Source organism: Drosophila arizonae, chromosome 3, assembly GCF_054131065.1.
Source record: "Drosophila arizonae isolate 15081-1271.41 chromosome 3, UAZ_ARI_1.0, whole genome shotgun sequence".
NCBI lineage: Eukaryota > Metazoa > Arthropoda > Insecta > Diptera > Drosophilidae > Drosophila > Drosophila arizonae.
This window is the reverse complement of record NC_142923.1, coordinates 7,636,632-7,653,830: the sequence shown is the minus strand read 5'-3', so window position 1 is coordinate 7,653,830 and position 17,199 is coordinate 7,636,632. Positions and strand designations below refer to the sequence as shown.

Sequence of the window (17,199 nt, the reverse complement as noted above, 5' to 3'; positions counted from 1 at the left end):
GCAATTCAATTTCTGAAATAACACATAATCAGCGAGAGAACGAGAGAGAAAGGGAGAGAGAGAGAGAGGGAGAGAGTGGACTCCCACATAATGCTTATTGCCCGCACTGAGTGCTTTGCATTTGACTGTTGCAACAATTGCGAGTGATAATAAAAATCAAATGTTATTGAAGGACCCCGGACGGGAACGGGCGAGATATGCAAAGCATGTGGCATGTGGCATGTGGAGGCAGCATGCTGCCAATGTGCCACACAACGTGCAGCTGGCAGCTGCAAAAAGTCAATGTGCCGCACAGCCCTGCATTACTCAAGTAGGTAAAATCTGCTCGAGCTGTGCATGAAAATGCCAAATGGTCTAACAAACCGACTTGCTTGTGGCAACGGCACAAACAAGAAAAGTTACATGCGCTCGACTGCAGGATACCCTGGTGTCACTGAATATTTGTATATATTTATTTTATTTTATTATTATTATTATTATTATTATTTTTTTTATACCCTGAACCCATTGAAAATGGGAAATCAGGGTATAATGGTTTTGTTAAAAGTATGTAACAGGCAGAAGGAGGCGTGGCAGACCCCACAAAGTATATATATTCTTGATCAGGGCGACGAGCTGAGTTGATTTGGCCCTGTCCGTCTGTCTGTCCGTCCGTCCGTCCGTCCGTCCGTCCGTCCGTCCGTCCGTCCGTCCGTCCGTCCGTATGTATGAACGCGTCGATTTCAGAAGATATAAGAGATAGAGACTTCAAATTTTTTTAAAAATGTCCGTAATTACAGCGCGCATATCAAGTTTATCATTAAAAATCGATAACTCATCCCGATCTTTTTTTATCGATAAAAAACCTTATCGAAAACCAGTTATAAAATTATATCTTCTACACCCTTATTGCTAGAGTCTCCAAATTTTTAATGTATGCTTATATGCAATTTATACAATTTCGGTTTTTGTTAAAATTTACCCCCCACCCTTAAATTCACCCCCTCACCCTCACTTTTGTAAAAAGCGTATTTCAAATACTAGAGACTTGGGCTTTGGAATATACACACATATTCACCATATGATTACGCTCTAAAAGTTTCATTAAGATCGTATGTCTACAAAAGAAATTATTTAACAAATAAAGTCTCATAATATTGCCCACACTGCAGCGCAGCCCAAGCGCAGTCGCTGCTTACTGCGCAGTTAGCAGAGCGCAGGCTTATGCGTGCGTGTGGATGCATGTGTATGTATGTGTGCAGAATGATTAGAATATCAGCTTGGAGGGTTCAGGGTATCTCCTAGTCGAGCAGTCTCGACTGGAGCTTTCTTACTTGTTTTTTTTTTTTTTTTTAGTCTCCGACCCGCTGAAAGCATCAACAACACAATTGTTGTACCGATAGTATCGTCGAATATAAATTTTGCGATAGTTAGAGGAATTTTCTCTAAGTATATAGCTGAAACAATGCTTGAATGAAACAATGAATATTAACATCATATAATAATACATATTAATCAATTAATATTTTTAGTCTTATTAGAAAAAATATATATATAAATATGTAATATATAAATATATTCTTTCTGAGTATCTTTTTTGATAATTCAATATTTGTTAAAATTTTGGAAATATTTTTATATATTTAAATTTCTATATATTATAAATAGATTTATACAAATAAATTTAAATTTCTCGCTTTAAAATTTTCATCAATAAATTCTAAACAAATTTATCAGTTTAAGTTTAATAATTACTTAATTATTTTTACAGTACTTAAAATATGATTTATTTATTTATTTATTTATTTTTATTTATTTTGTTTTATTATTATTTTTTTTTTTTTGGCAATGGCAATATATTTTGGAAAATATATTTTCATATACGTTGAATAATTTTAGAAAATGCAAATAGTTTCATAGAATGTAACAACGACAGCACCGATATTTGAGAATATGGGGCTAACGGATTAATAAAACGGAATAAACTATCGAGTGAAGTCACTATCAATGCTATTGCTGCTCAGCTGCACAGGGTATATAAAGCTTTCAGCTTTCAGCTTTTTATTCTGGCAATAACATCTTCTAGAGTTCTGCCAGCTCTCGCTGTTGGCTTGCTCTATTGTTGTTAATCGGCTGCAAAAAGCAATGTACTCAAGTGGCAAAAGTTCAGGCAGCCAACTGGAAAGGCAAACAGATTCAGTTTCTGATTCTGAATGTGGCTTTCGTTCCCACTGAGTGGAATTGCATTGCTGTTCTAACTGTCTAACAGGTTCAAAAACTAAGCTTAACTTCAGCTACAACAACAACAACAACAAGTGCTTCTGACATAGTTTAGCAATGCAGCCAGAGTATGGATGAAGCTCAACTTAATCTACACAAAAATATGAATATGAAGTCGAGTTAGCTGGAAGACATGCCATTGTTGTTTTCTAGCCCCAACTTGGCCAAGTTAGCAATTCATTAGGGCTGGGCATTAATTTCGAATTGATTCATTTTGCTCCAGCTTCATTTGATTTATAGGACATATTTCTATTAAAGCGAATTTCATTCAAGCTGAAGTTGATGGAACTGCGCGGCGTATACTTAATATGCATTGATGTCAGACGATGTGAAAAGACGTGTATATATATATAAATGGTTATATATGTATATCTTTGATGCTGGTGATAGTCAATGCTCATCAATATCAAAGCGGAGCCCACCTTTACAGCAACACGAGATATGCGTGTCCGGTTGTTGTTTGAAGTTGATTCCAATGAATTCGAAATGTGTATTCATTGTGCTTGTTGTTGCCAGTGAAATAAATGAATGAAATGCTATTAGGACTTGTCGTACGTTCAACAGTTTATTGGCTGCTTAGCCCAGTTGCCAGCTGCTGCCAGAGTGCAGCCAAATATTTTCCCAAAGTTAATTGAAAATGCACTTGAGCGGCTCTCAGCGCTCGACGCCCGACGCCCAGTGCCCAGCACCCAGTGCCCAGCGCTCAGTTCGTTGTTCGACTCGAGTCAAGCATTTCTAATGAGCACTTAACAATTACGTATTTTACCTTCTGCTCAACGAATTTCATTGGAATTTCTCTGTTCGCTCTATTTCTGGATTTCCCCATTTCTCTACACTTTTTACTTTCCAGACAAAAGTATATCAGAGACACACACTCACACACACCTAGCGAGCTCTGCTCTACTTTAATCAAAGCCAGCTTGTCCAGCTGTATAGACACAGCTGCACTCAATGTGCAGAGTGAAGTGTGCCTTGGTTGTGCCACGCCTCTTGCATTCATTCAATTGATTCAACTCGGATGCTGTGTAAATGTTTAGCTCTTGAGCTAATTTAAGCTAACTGAGGTGGGGCCACAGCATAATTACATGACAGCATGGCATGGGCTTTATGAGTGGCTCGCATCATGATTTCGGCCAGCTAAGTGGACGGCTTCCTTACGATCTCACTTAACAAGTGCTGCTTCGTCGCATGTCCCAGTCGAATTATTAAACCACAAACATGGCGCATCGCACCAGCACTTAGGCTGGACTATTCCCTCATCGTGGAAACACGCGCGCTTCTACCTTCGGCCTCGGCATAAAAACAAACTGTGATTTTTTTGCTTGTTAGTTGTCCATAAGCTGTACAGGTGGGGCATATTGGCTGTGCAATTTGCAGGAGCTTAGCCTTGAAAGTTTTCGTAGATATTTTCTTAGTTTCTTTCACCTATAAAAAAAAAAAAAAAAAAAAAAACATGCTGAATCCTTAAAGAGTTTAGTTAAAAATTTTCTCAAATTTGTTGACTATATATAGGGTATTGCTGACGATATAATTGCTGGCATCTTCAGTAAATATACTTATTATAATTTCATTCAACTTTCTAACTGATAAAACTGTCATGTTATACACAGATCTTCAATAAGTAATATTATAATATAACCGAAAAGCACCGTTCATTGAAACATCGATAAATTATGAAGTTAGCCTTAACACAAGAGTTTGTGCAAATCTTTTTATACTCTTTTTGCCTTCAGATTTATGGTGTTGTTAAATATAATAGCTCATTCGACAGTCAAATCTTATCGGCCTTTAGTCTATTAGAATAAAAACCTTTACTAATACTATTTCTCTACCCTGCAGAGCTCTGTTATAAGTTTGGCTTCAGATGCAATTTGCCTCCTAGAAGGTTGCAGTCAATTTTTTTAATTGGCAATAAATTTGGTGTCTTTTGAAATATTTTGCCTATGTTGTACTTTACTGGCATAACAAATCATAGGGTATATTATAGTCACATATTTTTTGTGGACTTTTTGCGAAACACATATACATATATATATATTTATCTACGCTCTTCATAAATTTGTCCTTACCCTATTATATTTGAGGAAATTAAGGATTATAGTTCATATTCTCTAATATGGGGCAGGTATTCTCCTACTCAATTGGTTCTGTCTTTAATGCTTTTAAAGCAATTTTTTATACTTTCTTGTCTACTCCTACTTAAAAGCCTCAACAAATCTCATAGTTTATCATATTTATCCTTCGCTGTTGTGTACTATTGCTTCAATATCTTCTCTTTAATATGCTCTCTTTAATATCTTTGTTTAGCAATTTGAATTTTAATCACCTGATTTTTATAAACTTATCTTTGTTGCTTGCTCCATACTCTCCATACTCTTTTTGAAGCTATTTCTTCAACATCTTCAATATTTGTAGGGTAACTTGTAGTCGAAAGTGTTTGCCAAAAGCTGATTTGGCCAGCCTTTTTTTTTGTGGCTTACTACGACGAATTTATGTGGCTGGCACATTAATGATATGACCATGTGCACCTCGCTCTTAGTGTGCGTGTGTGTGAGGCTGCGTGTGTGTGTGTGTAGGACGAGAGCAAAGAGCTTTTTGTTAATTATGCACGTGTGCTACAGAGCTACTTACATTATGTATCTGCATGCGTATGTGTGCGTGTCTGCGTGTATTTGTGTGTGTAATAATGAGCAGCAAAACAATTAATCGTATAAGGAGCTCGCAAATGCGATAAAGGCAAATGAACTGTGCGCGTTAGTCCACTGAAAAGGTTGAGTGCAAATGGAAAAAAAGGAATAAGCGAACAGAAAAATAAAAAAAAAAAAAATGATTCGGAAAATGCGCAGACATTAGCAGAACGAGTGCTCAGCTGTTAGCATAAATAGCCAGCCATTAACAATACAGTCAGACACAGAAGTATGCGCACACACACATGCATAGGTGGCGTGGACTCTTTGTGTGGCCATTGCGATTATTGCACTCGAACAGAAGCTGCTGTTGCTGTTGTTGTTGTTGCAACAATTACAATAATTGCCACGCCCACACACAAACAAAAGAGGCGGCAAGTGTAAAAGTGGCACTTAATTTTTAATAACAAGCATTTAAATGAAAGGCGTCGGGTCATTAAGAAACCTTTCGCTCTCTCTTTCGCTCACTCTTTTTCTCTCTCTCTCTCTTTCTCTCTCTCTCGCACTTACACGCGGTGTGCTTGGGCGTGGCTATTGAATTTACACTCCATTCACATGTCATTTACTCGACTCAACATGCAATCAATCAGATATATTACGAAACAATTGCACATGAAAGCAAAATAATTGGCATTTCATTAATATATTGGAGAAGGGTGGAAAGTTATTATATTACAGTTTTTTAAATTGCTTACATTTTTCTTTGAGTGTTGCGTTTTATTTTTATATTTATTAGTTTATTTATTTATTTACTTATTAATTAATTTATTTGTTTATTATCTATATTTATATTTATAAATAAAGTGTAAAAAATCCTGATTAAAATCGATGGCTAATTAAGGTATTAAATAAGAAGTTATCGGTAATCGCAAACTAAATTTTTATGATTATAGTATTTATAAAATTATTTTCTAGTTATACATATTTATAAATAAACATATATGTCAATATTCGCCTTTGCTCTGGGTACTCTTCGAGACATCATCCAACAAGATTTTATATAATACACTTATTTAAGATCACTATAAATCAACAGATCTTAAAGTTATCGATAACGTAATGAAGCAAGTGCACCGACAGTGCAAGTTCTAAAACAATATTTCGTCCATTAAGTTAATCCATAAGTGCCATAAAGATTTTGCAAGCGAGAGGGAATATCCTTCGATAGGTTTAATACTGTTCGGAAAGTTATCGATATGGCATCCATTTAAAATTGACGATTGTAAAGCTAAAATTTGTGGAATCAGCCATTCCACAAATTCGAATATAGAATGACCCAATAAGAACGTTACTGCTGATCAACTATTTTATAGGATTGTTTTAAACCATCAATCAGTTATCGACAAAGAAGGCAAAATAAGCTGTGCAAAATAGAAGTTAGCCATTTCGATGACCCTAAAGCAGAAATTAACCTTTGCACTCAAATTGATAAACAATTAAACTTGGAAACCAATTACAGTGGCCTAAATTACTTTAAATACTTGTCGATTTTTTTTCACATAGTTATGACAAGTTCGAAGAAGAAAAATATGAAAACATTGGATCACGTTTCGTTTGGCCAATTGATTGTGAAATGTGTTGAGTTGGCAACGTCACTTGCCTCAGTATTTTTCTCAATTGGCGCTGAGTGATTTCGTAATTAACAGAAAATGCTGGAGTGCCTGGGTCTCGGGTGGCTGGGGTCAAAATGCCCAGTCGAGGACATGGCACATTCACATTCACATTCTCATTCACTCACATACACACATATATAATGGCTACGAGCACGTAAGCATAAAAAGCTGTCACACGCATCAGACGCTGTGGAGCGGGACTTGAACCTAGAGAGCCAGGCCCGAACATTCATGTGGGTCCAACACACAAAACTTTGTCATCCCACCGAGCAGAGGGGTCCGAAGGGCGAAGGGGCCCGTGATGGTTGGAGGATGGTGTGTAATTTCGGGTTGGTGCGCACAGTTTGCTGTTACCCGTTGATGGCACGCACCGAGCGCTGTCGACGTGACAATAATGCGCCGAACCGTTAAACTATTGTGTACCATAAGGATTAATGACATTTACATAATTTGCTCATGTGCCAGCGGACTGTGGGTTTGCTCGGGCCGCGGGTGTATAGGGATAGGGATAGGCTGGGGGGGGATAGCTTTTGCCTCCACTGCTTGTCGCATAAAACCAACAAAACAACAACCGGAACACACACATTGGCGTTGGCCACTCGCACGAACAGCTGCTGCAACATGATTGAGCTTTCAATTTGTTAGCCATTCTCAATGGACGCTAACCCCAGCCGCCAGCCGTCAGCAGCCAGCCATCAGCCCCCAGCTCCAATCTCAATCCCTATGCTTAAACCCTATTTCGCCACCCAATCTCATCAAGCATCAAACTGCAAGCGTGGAAGTAACCAACAATTTCTGTACATTGCCACGTGGTTGTGCCCACGCCCACTCTTTCTCTTTACCCCTTCCCCCCTGGGCTTTCTCTCTCTCTCTGACACATGTTCCCTGTGCCACACTAAGCCGCTGACAATGAGTTTGGCTTAGGGCACAAGGACGGCAAGGATCATTGGCTGAGCTCTGTTATTTCCAACAGCAAAACAAAAAACTACGCAAATTAAGTGTGGCGAAACGAGCTTTGACATTTCATTAATATTGCCTGACCAAATGTCTAGAGAATCGAATTCTGAACTGAATTGAATTCAAATGAAATATGCAAACAAAATTTGTCTATGGTAATCAGTCTTCTATTTACTTTTTAACTCTCAGTGCATTGAGCTTGGTTTCAAGTAATTTAAATTAAGAATTCTTTATTGCTTATTTCAAGATGTGTAGAATATTCATATAGTCAACATTATCGTAGTAGCTGATACGAAGCTGATGAATTTATTTATTGCATATGATTCAAGCAAACTCTCTGACAAAATATTATTAATATATCCTGACCAAAGATTTCTAAAAATTTCTTTTGTAATTTTGAAGCTTTATTGAATTGAAGTTACTATCAAATATTTCTACAAATATGAAGCTTACATAATAGTTTAATGTGTAGTTAATATTTAAAAAGTATATATGTATTCCATATAGATATTATGGACATTCTTCGGATTATCAACTTTTCTATGAGATTCAAGTTTACTATGACATTTCATTAATATTGTAAGGCTAAAGATATCTCACGATATTTTGGGAGTTATTTAAACTTTATATAAAACTTAAAAACACACTATACTCCTTCCTGGCATTTAATACAGTGTATACGTCATTGAAAAATGAAATATATCCTAGACAATTACAATATTGTCGTCTGTGTAAATAAAATCTATAGCTTTTAGCTAATATAATATATATAGACTCGACTCTAGTTCACACTGCCATTTATCTCTGTTGAGATATTTACTACTCGGATACTTAGATTCTCGTGTTTTGTTCAATATTTTTCTGATCTGAATGTAGCTTTGCTATTAAAGTTCAGCTTCGGTACACAATTTTCCGATATCCTTTGCTTCACTACCAAAGCAATTCTCTTCTTTATATACAACATCATTCAAGTCAAGCCAATAAAGAGAAAGACTCTGATACTCCGGTCAGCATTTTATTCATAACTTGCATTTCGTAGCTGTCTAGTTGCATAATAATCGACTGCCTCGACACATGTTTCATGTGTGCGTGTGTGTGTGTGTGTGTGTGTGTGTGTGTGTGTGTGTGTGTGTGAGTATGCGTGTGGCTGAGTCCCGAACATTTTTGACAATTACAGTGGCAACCGCAGGGTATTCGCACACGCAGTCGCATGCAAAAATAGCTGGGGACTTGTCAACAGCAACAACAACAACTACAATGCCGAAAAATTCGAGTGGAAAAAGAAATGCATGCTGTTAAACCACAATGGAGTCACTTGCTCCGCTCGTGGATCACTCTCACGCGCGTGGTGGCTTTGACTTGGCTATGACTATTGCTGGCGGCAATGTTGGCCCAGCCCAAACCGTGTGGGCGCCGCCCCTCCCTCCCAACGCCCAGCAGCCCAGCCGCGCTGCCAATCTATCCGAACTGACAGTGGTGTGCACACATATCTGAGCAGCGACAATTGCATTGAAAATTGGATTAACCCATCATGCAGCGCGGATACCAATGACAGATGCCCGTAAAATGGCGACTTTCAGCTGGCGCGACTCTGCGCTGAGCTAACTGCGAGTGTGGCGCTTTAAGGCAATGGCAGTTGAAGGCAATGTGGAGTAGACTAGAAATAGACTGTGCAGATGAATGTAACGAATTCAGTTTAATATTCGAAAAATTTTGTATGACATTAAATACATACATATATTAACTAGCTAGACTAGCTCAAAGTCTGATTAAAAATCTATATCTATTGATATTATAAAAGTCATATACAGTATATAAGCTCCATCTGACGATTAGTATCTACTACTCATATTAAAGCAGCTAACATTTTTTGTAGACATTATAAATATGTGATATAAATGCTGCAGTACGAGTATTATCAGCCTCTGCGGCTTTTGTGTCAGGTATTTTTTTTTTTAATTCCTGAAAAATATATAAAAGTTCATCGATATTTATCGATACTTTGAATGAGCTAGAAATCGAGAAAAAATTATCTTTTATCAAGAACTCATTCCTAAATTGACAAAAGGCCTATTTAGCCTGATGATATTATCGTTCCGTTGTGATATTATGCAATTGGGTTGAAAATGTCATATAAATAGTGACTTATCAAAAAGGATAAACATTTAAAAAAGTCTTTGGCTTATACGACTTTTGTATATAGTACTTTCATTTCGTTTCAAAGTTTCTTAAAAATATGAGGTTTTATCGATACTTATCGATAATATAAGATAAAATTTATAAGCTTTACCTTGTATTGCTATTATATCTACTACTCATTTACTTTACCTTGTACTGCTTATATCTACTACTCATTTGAAGGTTGCTCAAAAATCATCAATCAATAAAAATCAGATTTAAAGTCGATATATGTATATATTTTATAAAAAATATGTACAGATGAAAAATGGTCAGTTTTTTTTTTTTTTTGGATAATAATAATCAATAATCAACGACACAAAGACATCTATTGCAAAATCAATTCAGCTTGTGAGCCCGATTAACCTCAGTTCATGCTCTGAGTTTATATAGATTTCTTTACATATATGTACATACATATATGTATTATATACAATGCCAACAATTTGCCGCAGCTTTGCGTTGCTCATATTTAATATAAGAAATTAAGTTTGACGTCAGCCGTTCATCAATTGCTCAGTCTGTTTGGCTGTAGCGCACATTGAAGACGATTTGACATGTGCAACTATTTCACTTCACTAGCTGCGCGACTGCAGGCAGTCGCTGAGAAACGATGCTAGATGCATGGCCATAGCGTTTTATGCGATATAATAGTGGGATGTCGTCACAACGCGTCATATTTCATGGCCTGTGCAGGCTGGCTGGCAGCTTCATAGTCTCTGTGCTCGTACGAGCTGTACACATATTTGAGTTTGGCGTTTCGTTGACGCGACGTGATGTGGCAAGGCTCTTGCCTCGTTGAGCATGACAATGCCAAAAAAAAGGATAGCTAAAAACTATCATGGGCAATGTCTAGTCAAGTTTTTTCCAATTTTTCTCCTTTTTTTCAATCTGGCAACTGGTATATAATATATATATACATAGATAGATTACACGTGTCAATAGAAATGTCAATTGTTTGAATGAGTTGGCTTTTAATGTAGAGCATCAGCGACTCACTGCTACTACTACATCTATAATGTCTCATCGATTGGGCTCCAGTGCGTGGCCATTAGGCAAACAAACTGTGGCAACGCCAGCTAAACCACAGAATTAATTTGCCCGAACTATTAACTGGAAAACTATTAGCGCGACCCCGCACGTTCTGTGTCCGCTCGGATCACACGACGACAATCATCATCGTCGTCGTGATTAACATAATCGTATCAGCATATCATCAGCTTAATTATCATAAGCCACATGCTGATTAAGCCCCAGCCCGCATAATCATAATCAAAAAGTTGTCGCGCCCATTCGCTCCCGCGGTCGGCAGCAGCGGCAGCGGCAGCGGCATTAGTTGGTAATGAAAGCGAGCGCTAGATGGCGCCAGTTAATAATTTCTGCATTTCATTTTACCCCACTCAGCCGCAGCCGAAGCCGCAGCCACAGCCACAACCATCGCCTCAGACAAATGCTAATTCTCTAATTTTTTTTCGCGTCTCTCTCTCTCTCTCTCTCTCTCTCTCTCTCTCTCTCTCTCTCGCTGTCGATAGATGAGAAAGCGTTTAATGTGCTGAAACGAAGCGTAAATTTCGGTCAAACTAATTTGGCAGCAATCAATGGGTGAATGGAGGGGGAAACAGCCTGTGGAGGCGGGGCAAGGAGTGGTTGGAACTGACTGACAAAATACTCTTGCCCTGATGATAGCAGCTAAACGGGCTCGGAGTGAAATCGAGTATAACAGGAAGCACGTTGCGCGTTTAATAACTTTTGATTTATAGAGAAGGTTTAACCCACGCTCACGCCACGCCCACTCTCTCGTGCGCCTCAACACACATCTGCTGCAAACAGAAAAAAAAAATATTGTCAAATTGCGAGTAGCTGAGCAAAAACTTTGCTCTAACACTCTCTGAGTGTGTGTGTGTGTGTGTGTGTGTGTGTGCTGAAAACTTTTTGCATAATTGGTGCAATTTAATGCCCGAAATGTGTCATTGCGAGTGAACTTATGCAGGTGGCCCGATAAATGGCTTAGATAGAAAGAGACGTGCAAGAACCTAGGTTCAATAAAAAAGACTCAAGTATTATTGATAGCAATGGGTAAATAATATACAATAAATATCTGGTTAGCCACTCCCTGCAGGGAAAATTACATATGCTAAAATTTGTTAAAAATAAAATATAATAAAAATAAATAAAAGTAAATTGTGTTTTCAATTATTGAATAAATAAATAAATAAAAATAAAAATGAGAATTCTTAATAATAAATGAACAAAAATTATTTAGTATTAAAAATTGTATTATTGATAGCAATGGGTAAATAATATGCAATAACTATATGGTTAGCCAATCCCTGCAATATGATTTACGTATGCTAAAGTTGAATTAAAAAAAAAAAAAAAAAAAAAAAAAAAAAAAAAAAAAAACAAAAATTGTGTAAAAAAATTTTCTAAAGACCAAAAAGTATTTATTATTATGAATTATCATTTTTATTTTTATTTACTATTATTATTATAAAATTTTTTTTTTTTTTTTTTTCATCGAAAAAAATTTTTTTCTGAGCCCTTCATCGTAATCCCCATCTGATGTTGGGCATTTGAAATATTTGTTACAATTCTTAAAGCACTTCAAAAAATGACTTTTCCATTGTGTTCAGCTCTGCGTGCCCAATCATAGCGTAATATTTCCGTTTCATGAGCCTCTTCAGTTTCGAGAGCAACAAGAGGTCACAGGCTCAAGCAAAACATTAGCTGTTGCATCATAATTAAATTGTTTTCGGCTAAAAATTTGATGGAGATGGTTTAAGGACTTTGTGGAATACGCTAAAATCAAAGCTAAAACAGCTTTCGAAATTGAACTGAGGATGTAATAAAATAAAACATATTCAAATAATTCAATTCAATTCAATTTAATTAAAATAATCTACGGAATATTTAAATATGATTGTGAACAGATTTTTATTAAATTTAAAAGTATTTTGTAGTCTAGTCGAGTCGATAATGGAATAATCCTTGATATATATTTCTTGCTTTATTTGCAACTTTTTTCGGCTTACGAATATATATGGAAACATGTAAAATATATTTCTATATTTCTCTTTTTACATTAGTCACATAATTCTCACAAAATAAAATGCTTTTATTTAAATCCAACTAGAGCCAAATTCCCATTTCACTTGGCTGTAGAAAGCAATAGCGAAACTTTTTGGTTTCTAAGCCACTTAAATGTTTTTTTTTTTTTTTTCTGTTTTGTTTCATTGCTAAAATATTAAAGTCATGGTTTTTAGTCATTGCCAACTGGTTGGGTATATAACATAATGTATATATGTATGTATGTGAAAGTACTTAGCGTATGAGGCTTACATATACCGAATAGAGGCGAGTACAATGCAAAAGTCGTCTGACTGATTTCTAAACTGTCCTTTGTTGGGCAGAAACAAAAATGCATTAACTATATGATAACCATTCCCACTAAAATACCGCACACCCCCTTGATCCACGGGCTGCCCCTTTTAGGAAACGACTTGCCCTCGCCTGGCGTTTTACCAGTGTTGGGCAACGCTGCAACTTTTGCCACAATGCACAATTTTTACGCGCTCTACTTCATAAATTAAATAGCAGCCGAGTGACATGGGACTGTCTATATATATGTGTGTGTGTGTGTCTGAGTAAGTGTGTGTGCGTGTATTGCGTAATTTTCTTCACACAGACATATACACAGAGCATGCCATTGTCTTTTGCGGTTGTTAGCAAACAAAACGTCAAGAAAAGTAATTCAGTGCACAAAAGCGACGGCTCGGCATTTGGGAAGCACAGAAATGCGCCGAGACAAGGCGACACAGGACGAGACTAGAGCAGACGAGTCGAGGCGAGATGAGTTGAATTGAGATGAGATGAGATTCCACATTGTAATGTTCCGGATTTTACAAAAGCCAAATGGCTGCATACCAATGCCAGTTCCCACCGTCAGCCGATCGAAATTGACGGCTGCTTCTGGTTTAAGCCTTAAAGCGAGGTAGGCCAGGCAACCAGGCGGCCCGGCAACCTTTCGACAATTTAATCGCAATTCCCAGCATATTTTTTCTATCGATATTTCAATTGCGAATTTCAGGAATTTGCTGATTGTCAGCCTAGTCGCTCGACTCGAGCGGCTTCGTTATAATATCTACAATTTTGTGCCAAGGCGAGAGCTTAACACTCTCTCGGTGTTCATCATAATTTTTTTAATTTTTATTTTTTTTATTTTACAATTTCAATTCACTTTGACTTTAACCAGCTATGCAAATGACTTTATTAATTATAAAATATTTTGCTCACACAGTTATTAATTTTTCTTTGTTTTTGCTATTCATTTTTCATTGCAGAAAAATGTGCGCAAATTTGTAGGACAACTTTTTTATTATTTTTAATTTTGTTAAATATTTCTTTTGGTATTTATCGAACTTAATATTTCAGTTTGACGCCGTTTATTGTTGTTGTTGTTGCTGTTGCTGTTGCTGTCGCCTGGTGGTGTGCATAAAAAATTTACATTAATTATTTTCGCTCTGTAGCAATATTTATTGTGACAATATTTGATAGGGCATTCTGGATCAGCAATAATCATCCAGTGCGTCAGAGCTGCCTTTGTGTGTGGAGCACGCATAATTAACCAATAGACACACATAAATAAAAACAAAGTGACATAAATTAAATCACTCGTATTATGTTTGCAATACAATACGGATGATTCTATGATTGGATGAAGCTGTTGCAACTTTATTTGGTTAGGGTATTCGGATTCGCAAATGTTATTCAGATGAAGTATGAATGGACTCCATTCTTACTTGTTGCATAATATTACTTCATTCCATCATAGCCATAAGAGCTGCATAGTTTACCAAGGCTTCTTCCAAAGAAATTTCTATAAATGCAAAGATTTTCAATTTTCCACAATATATTTCTATGTATTTAGATATGTTCACAAACATATATACATATACTTATATATATAATTGTCTCACATAAATGTCTGAAATGAATCCATTTTCATGACATCTGTCTACAAGAGTATTTAAGCTTCGACATGTCGAGTTTACTTGGCTTTTATTACACTTAGTATTTTTTTTATGGCAACACAAATTTTTATTGAGCATTTAAATGATGTAAAAAATGTGTCGCCGTAAGGACTTAAAGTATGAAATATACTTTAAAAGCTATAAATGATATTTTGTTGGTTTAATGAAAGTTTCGGGATGAAGCTGTCAATCGACTGAGCTGCTCTGAGTTTATATGGTCAATAGCTATCGATTGTGGGCACTTAAAATGCTTGACAGAGGGGGGCGAGGCAGAGATGCGAATAAATACAGAGATATTTGTGCAATGATGTGGAAATGAATATGGATTTGTTGGAGCAAAAGGAAATATGTTGATGAAAAAAAAAAAAAAATAAATAAATAAATAAATTAATAAATAATAATAAACAAGTAAGAAGGCTCTAGTCGAGACTGCTCGACTAGGAGATACCCTGAACCCTCCAAGCTGATATTCTAATCATTCTGCACTTCTTCTATGTGCTATGCACTTATAAGCACGCGCTCTGCTAACTGCGCAGTAAGCAGCGGCTGCGCTTGGGCTGCGCTGCAATGTGGGCAATATTATGACAATTTATTTGTTGAATAATTTCTTTTGTAGACATACAATGAAACTTTTAGAGCATAATCATATGTTTAAAATGTGTGTACATTCCAAAGCACAAGTCTCTAGTACTTGAAATGCGTTTTTTACAAATTGGGGGCGAATGGGGCGTGGTATCCAAAATCTGTAAATCACACAATCTTTATATACATCAACCTTATATACAACGCAAATTTGAAGTCTCCAGGTCTAAAAGTGTTCAAATTAGGCTGAAAAAACAATGTCGATTTTTCGATTATTCCCGATAAAAAAGTTATCAGATGAGTTATCGAAAAAATAAAGCAAACTCGTACTGCCTATGGTATACACGAGTATGCATGCCAAATCTCAGCTCTCTAGCTCTTATATCTTCTGAGATCCTTTTGCTCATACGGACGGACGGACGGACGGACGGACAGACGGACAGGGCTATATCGACTCAGCTCGTCGTTCTGATCAAGAATATATATACTTTATGGGGTCTGCGATGATTCCTTCTGCCTGTTACATACTTTTCACAAAACCATTATACCCTGATTTCCCATTTTCAATGGGTTCAGGGTATAAAAATAAAAAGATTTATATGTATATATATTTATATTTATATGTATATATATTTATTTATTTATTTATATATTTATAATTATTATTGTACATTTTTTTTATATATGTTTTATTATTATTATTATTATTATTATTTTATTTTATTTTTTTTATTTTTTTTTTTTTTTTTTGGCAAATTGTCGAGAGCTTTCATTCATTTAAATTTGTAGGGAATTTGAGAACATTGAAGGGGAGATACTTGTTCATTATAATAATTGCTTGATTTGACTTGGATTATGTCTGTATTTTATTTGATTTGTAGGTGTTATATGCTGTGCTCATTTGGGGCCTAATGGTCTTCTCCTTTTATTCAAATTAATTTGCGAAATTCTGTGAATTTACATTTGTGATTGTTTATGTATCTGGAAGCAGTCAGATAAATGAAGCTCTCTTACTGGTTAAATTGTACAGACAAATATGCATGAATTCCCTTGTAATATTTATAGCAAACTGTATCTGCTAGTACTAATGTATATTTCTTCACCATCTCATTGCAGCTCCTTAATGAGTTAGATTGGAACGAGCGCACCCACTACAAACCCATTAGCTGCAGAAATTAGAGGCAAACCGAAAGGATAAAAAATAAAGGAATATTGAAAGAAATTCGAAAATTTAAAGACATAGCAGATAAATGAAGGCACTTTGATTGCAACATAAAATTGCCACAGAAAATTGCATAAAATTGCAAAACAGAAAAGTGAGAGAAAGAGAGAAAGTGTGGGTGAGCGAGACAGACGAAAAAAAAAAAAAAACAAAGATAGTGACATCTAAACGGGGTCAGTAATTTGCTGCACGATTGCCAGCCGAGGCAAGCAGCCAACCAGCCAACGAACTGGAAGTTTAATTGCCACAGCTCTCATTGTTAGTGTTGCTGTTGCCGTCTGAAGCGAATGCAACAATAAAAGCCAAAAACTTTTTGGACAAAATGCTGCTGCCAACGCCCTGGCCCCAACTAGCTGAACAAATCCATTGGCAACAACATTTGTGCAGGGCATAAGGAGCAAACAAAAACAAAAACCAGCTAAGAACACGCACAGCACAGCAACACTCCAACTGAGAGCGAGCGAGATAGAGAGAGAAAGAGAGAGTATCTTAAGGAGCAGCAGCTGGAGGAGGCGTGGCAGCAGAAGCAAAGCTTCAAAATTGTCTGCTTCTAATTTGAATGGACTCAACAGCATTCGACATACAAATGCATATTTGGAAACTTTTGTTAATTGGTAAGTGGCAATTCTCCGACTTTTTTTTACGCTCCAATGAAAGGGAAATCTTGACCC

At 36.5% G+C, this 17,199-nt stretch overlaps 1 protein-coding gene across 1 annotated transcript in view; it reads left to right on the top strand.

Annotated features, from left to right (window-relative positions):
* Window positions 1-17,199, top strand: part of CadN2 (Cadherin-N2) — a 189,240-nt gene that overhangs the window by 51,053 nt on the left and 120,988 nt on the right. Inside the window, exon 3 of the mRNA XM_089465749.1 lies at window positions 16,423-17,142. Coding sequence (XP_089321875.1) covers window positions 17,088-17,142 — 55 coding nt within the window. The 5' untranslated portion in view covers window positions 16,423-17,087. The remainder of the gene's footprint in view (window positions 1-16,422; window positions 17,143-17,199) is intronic.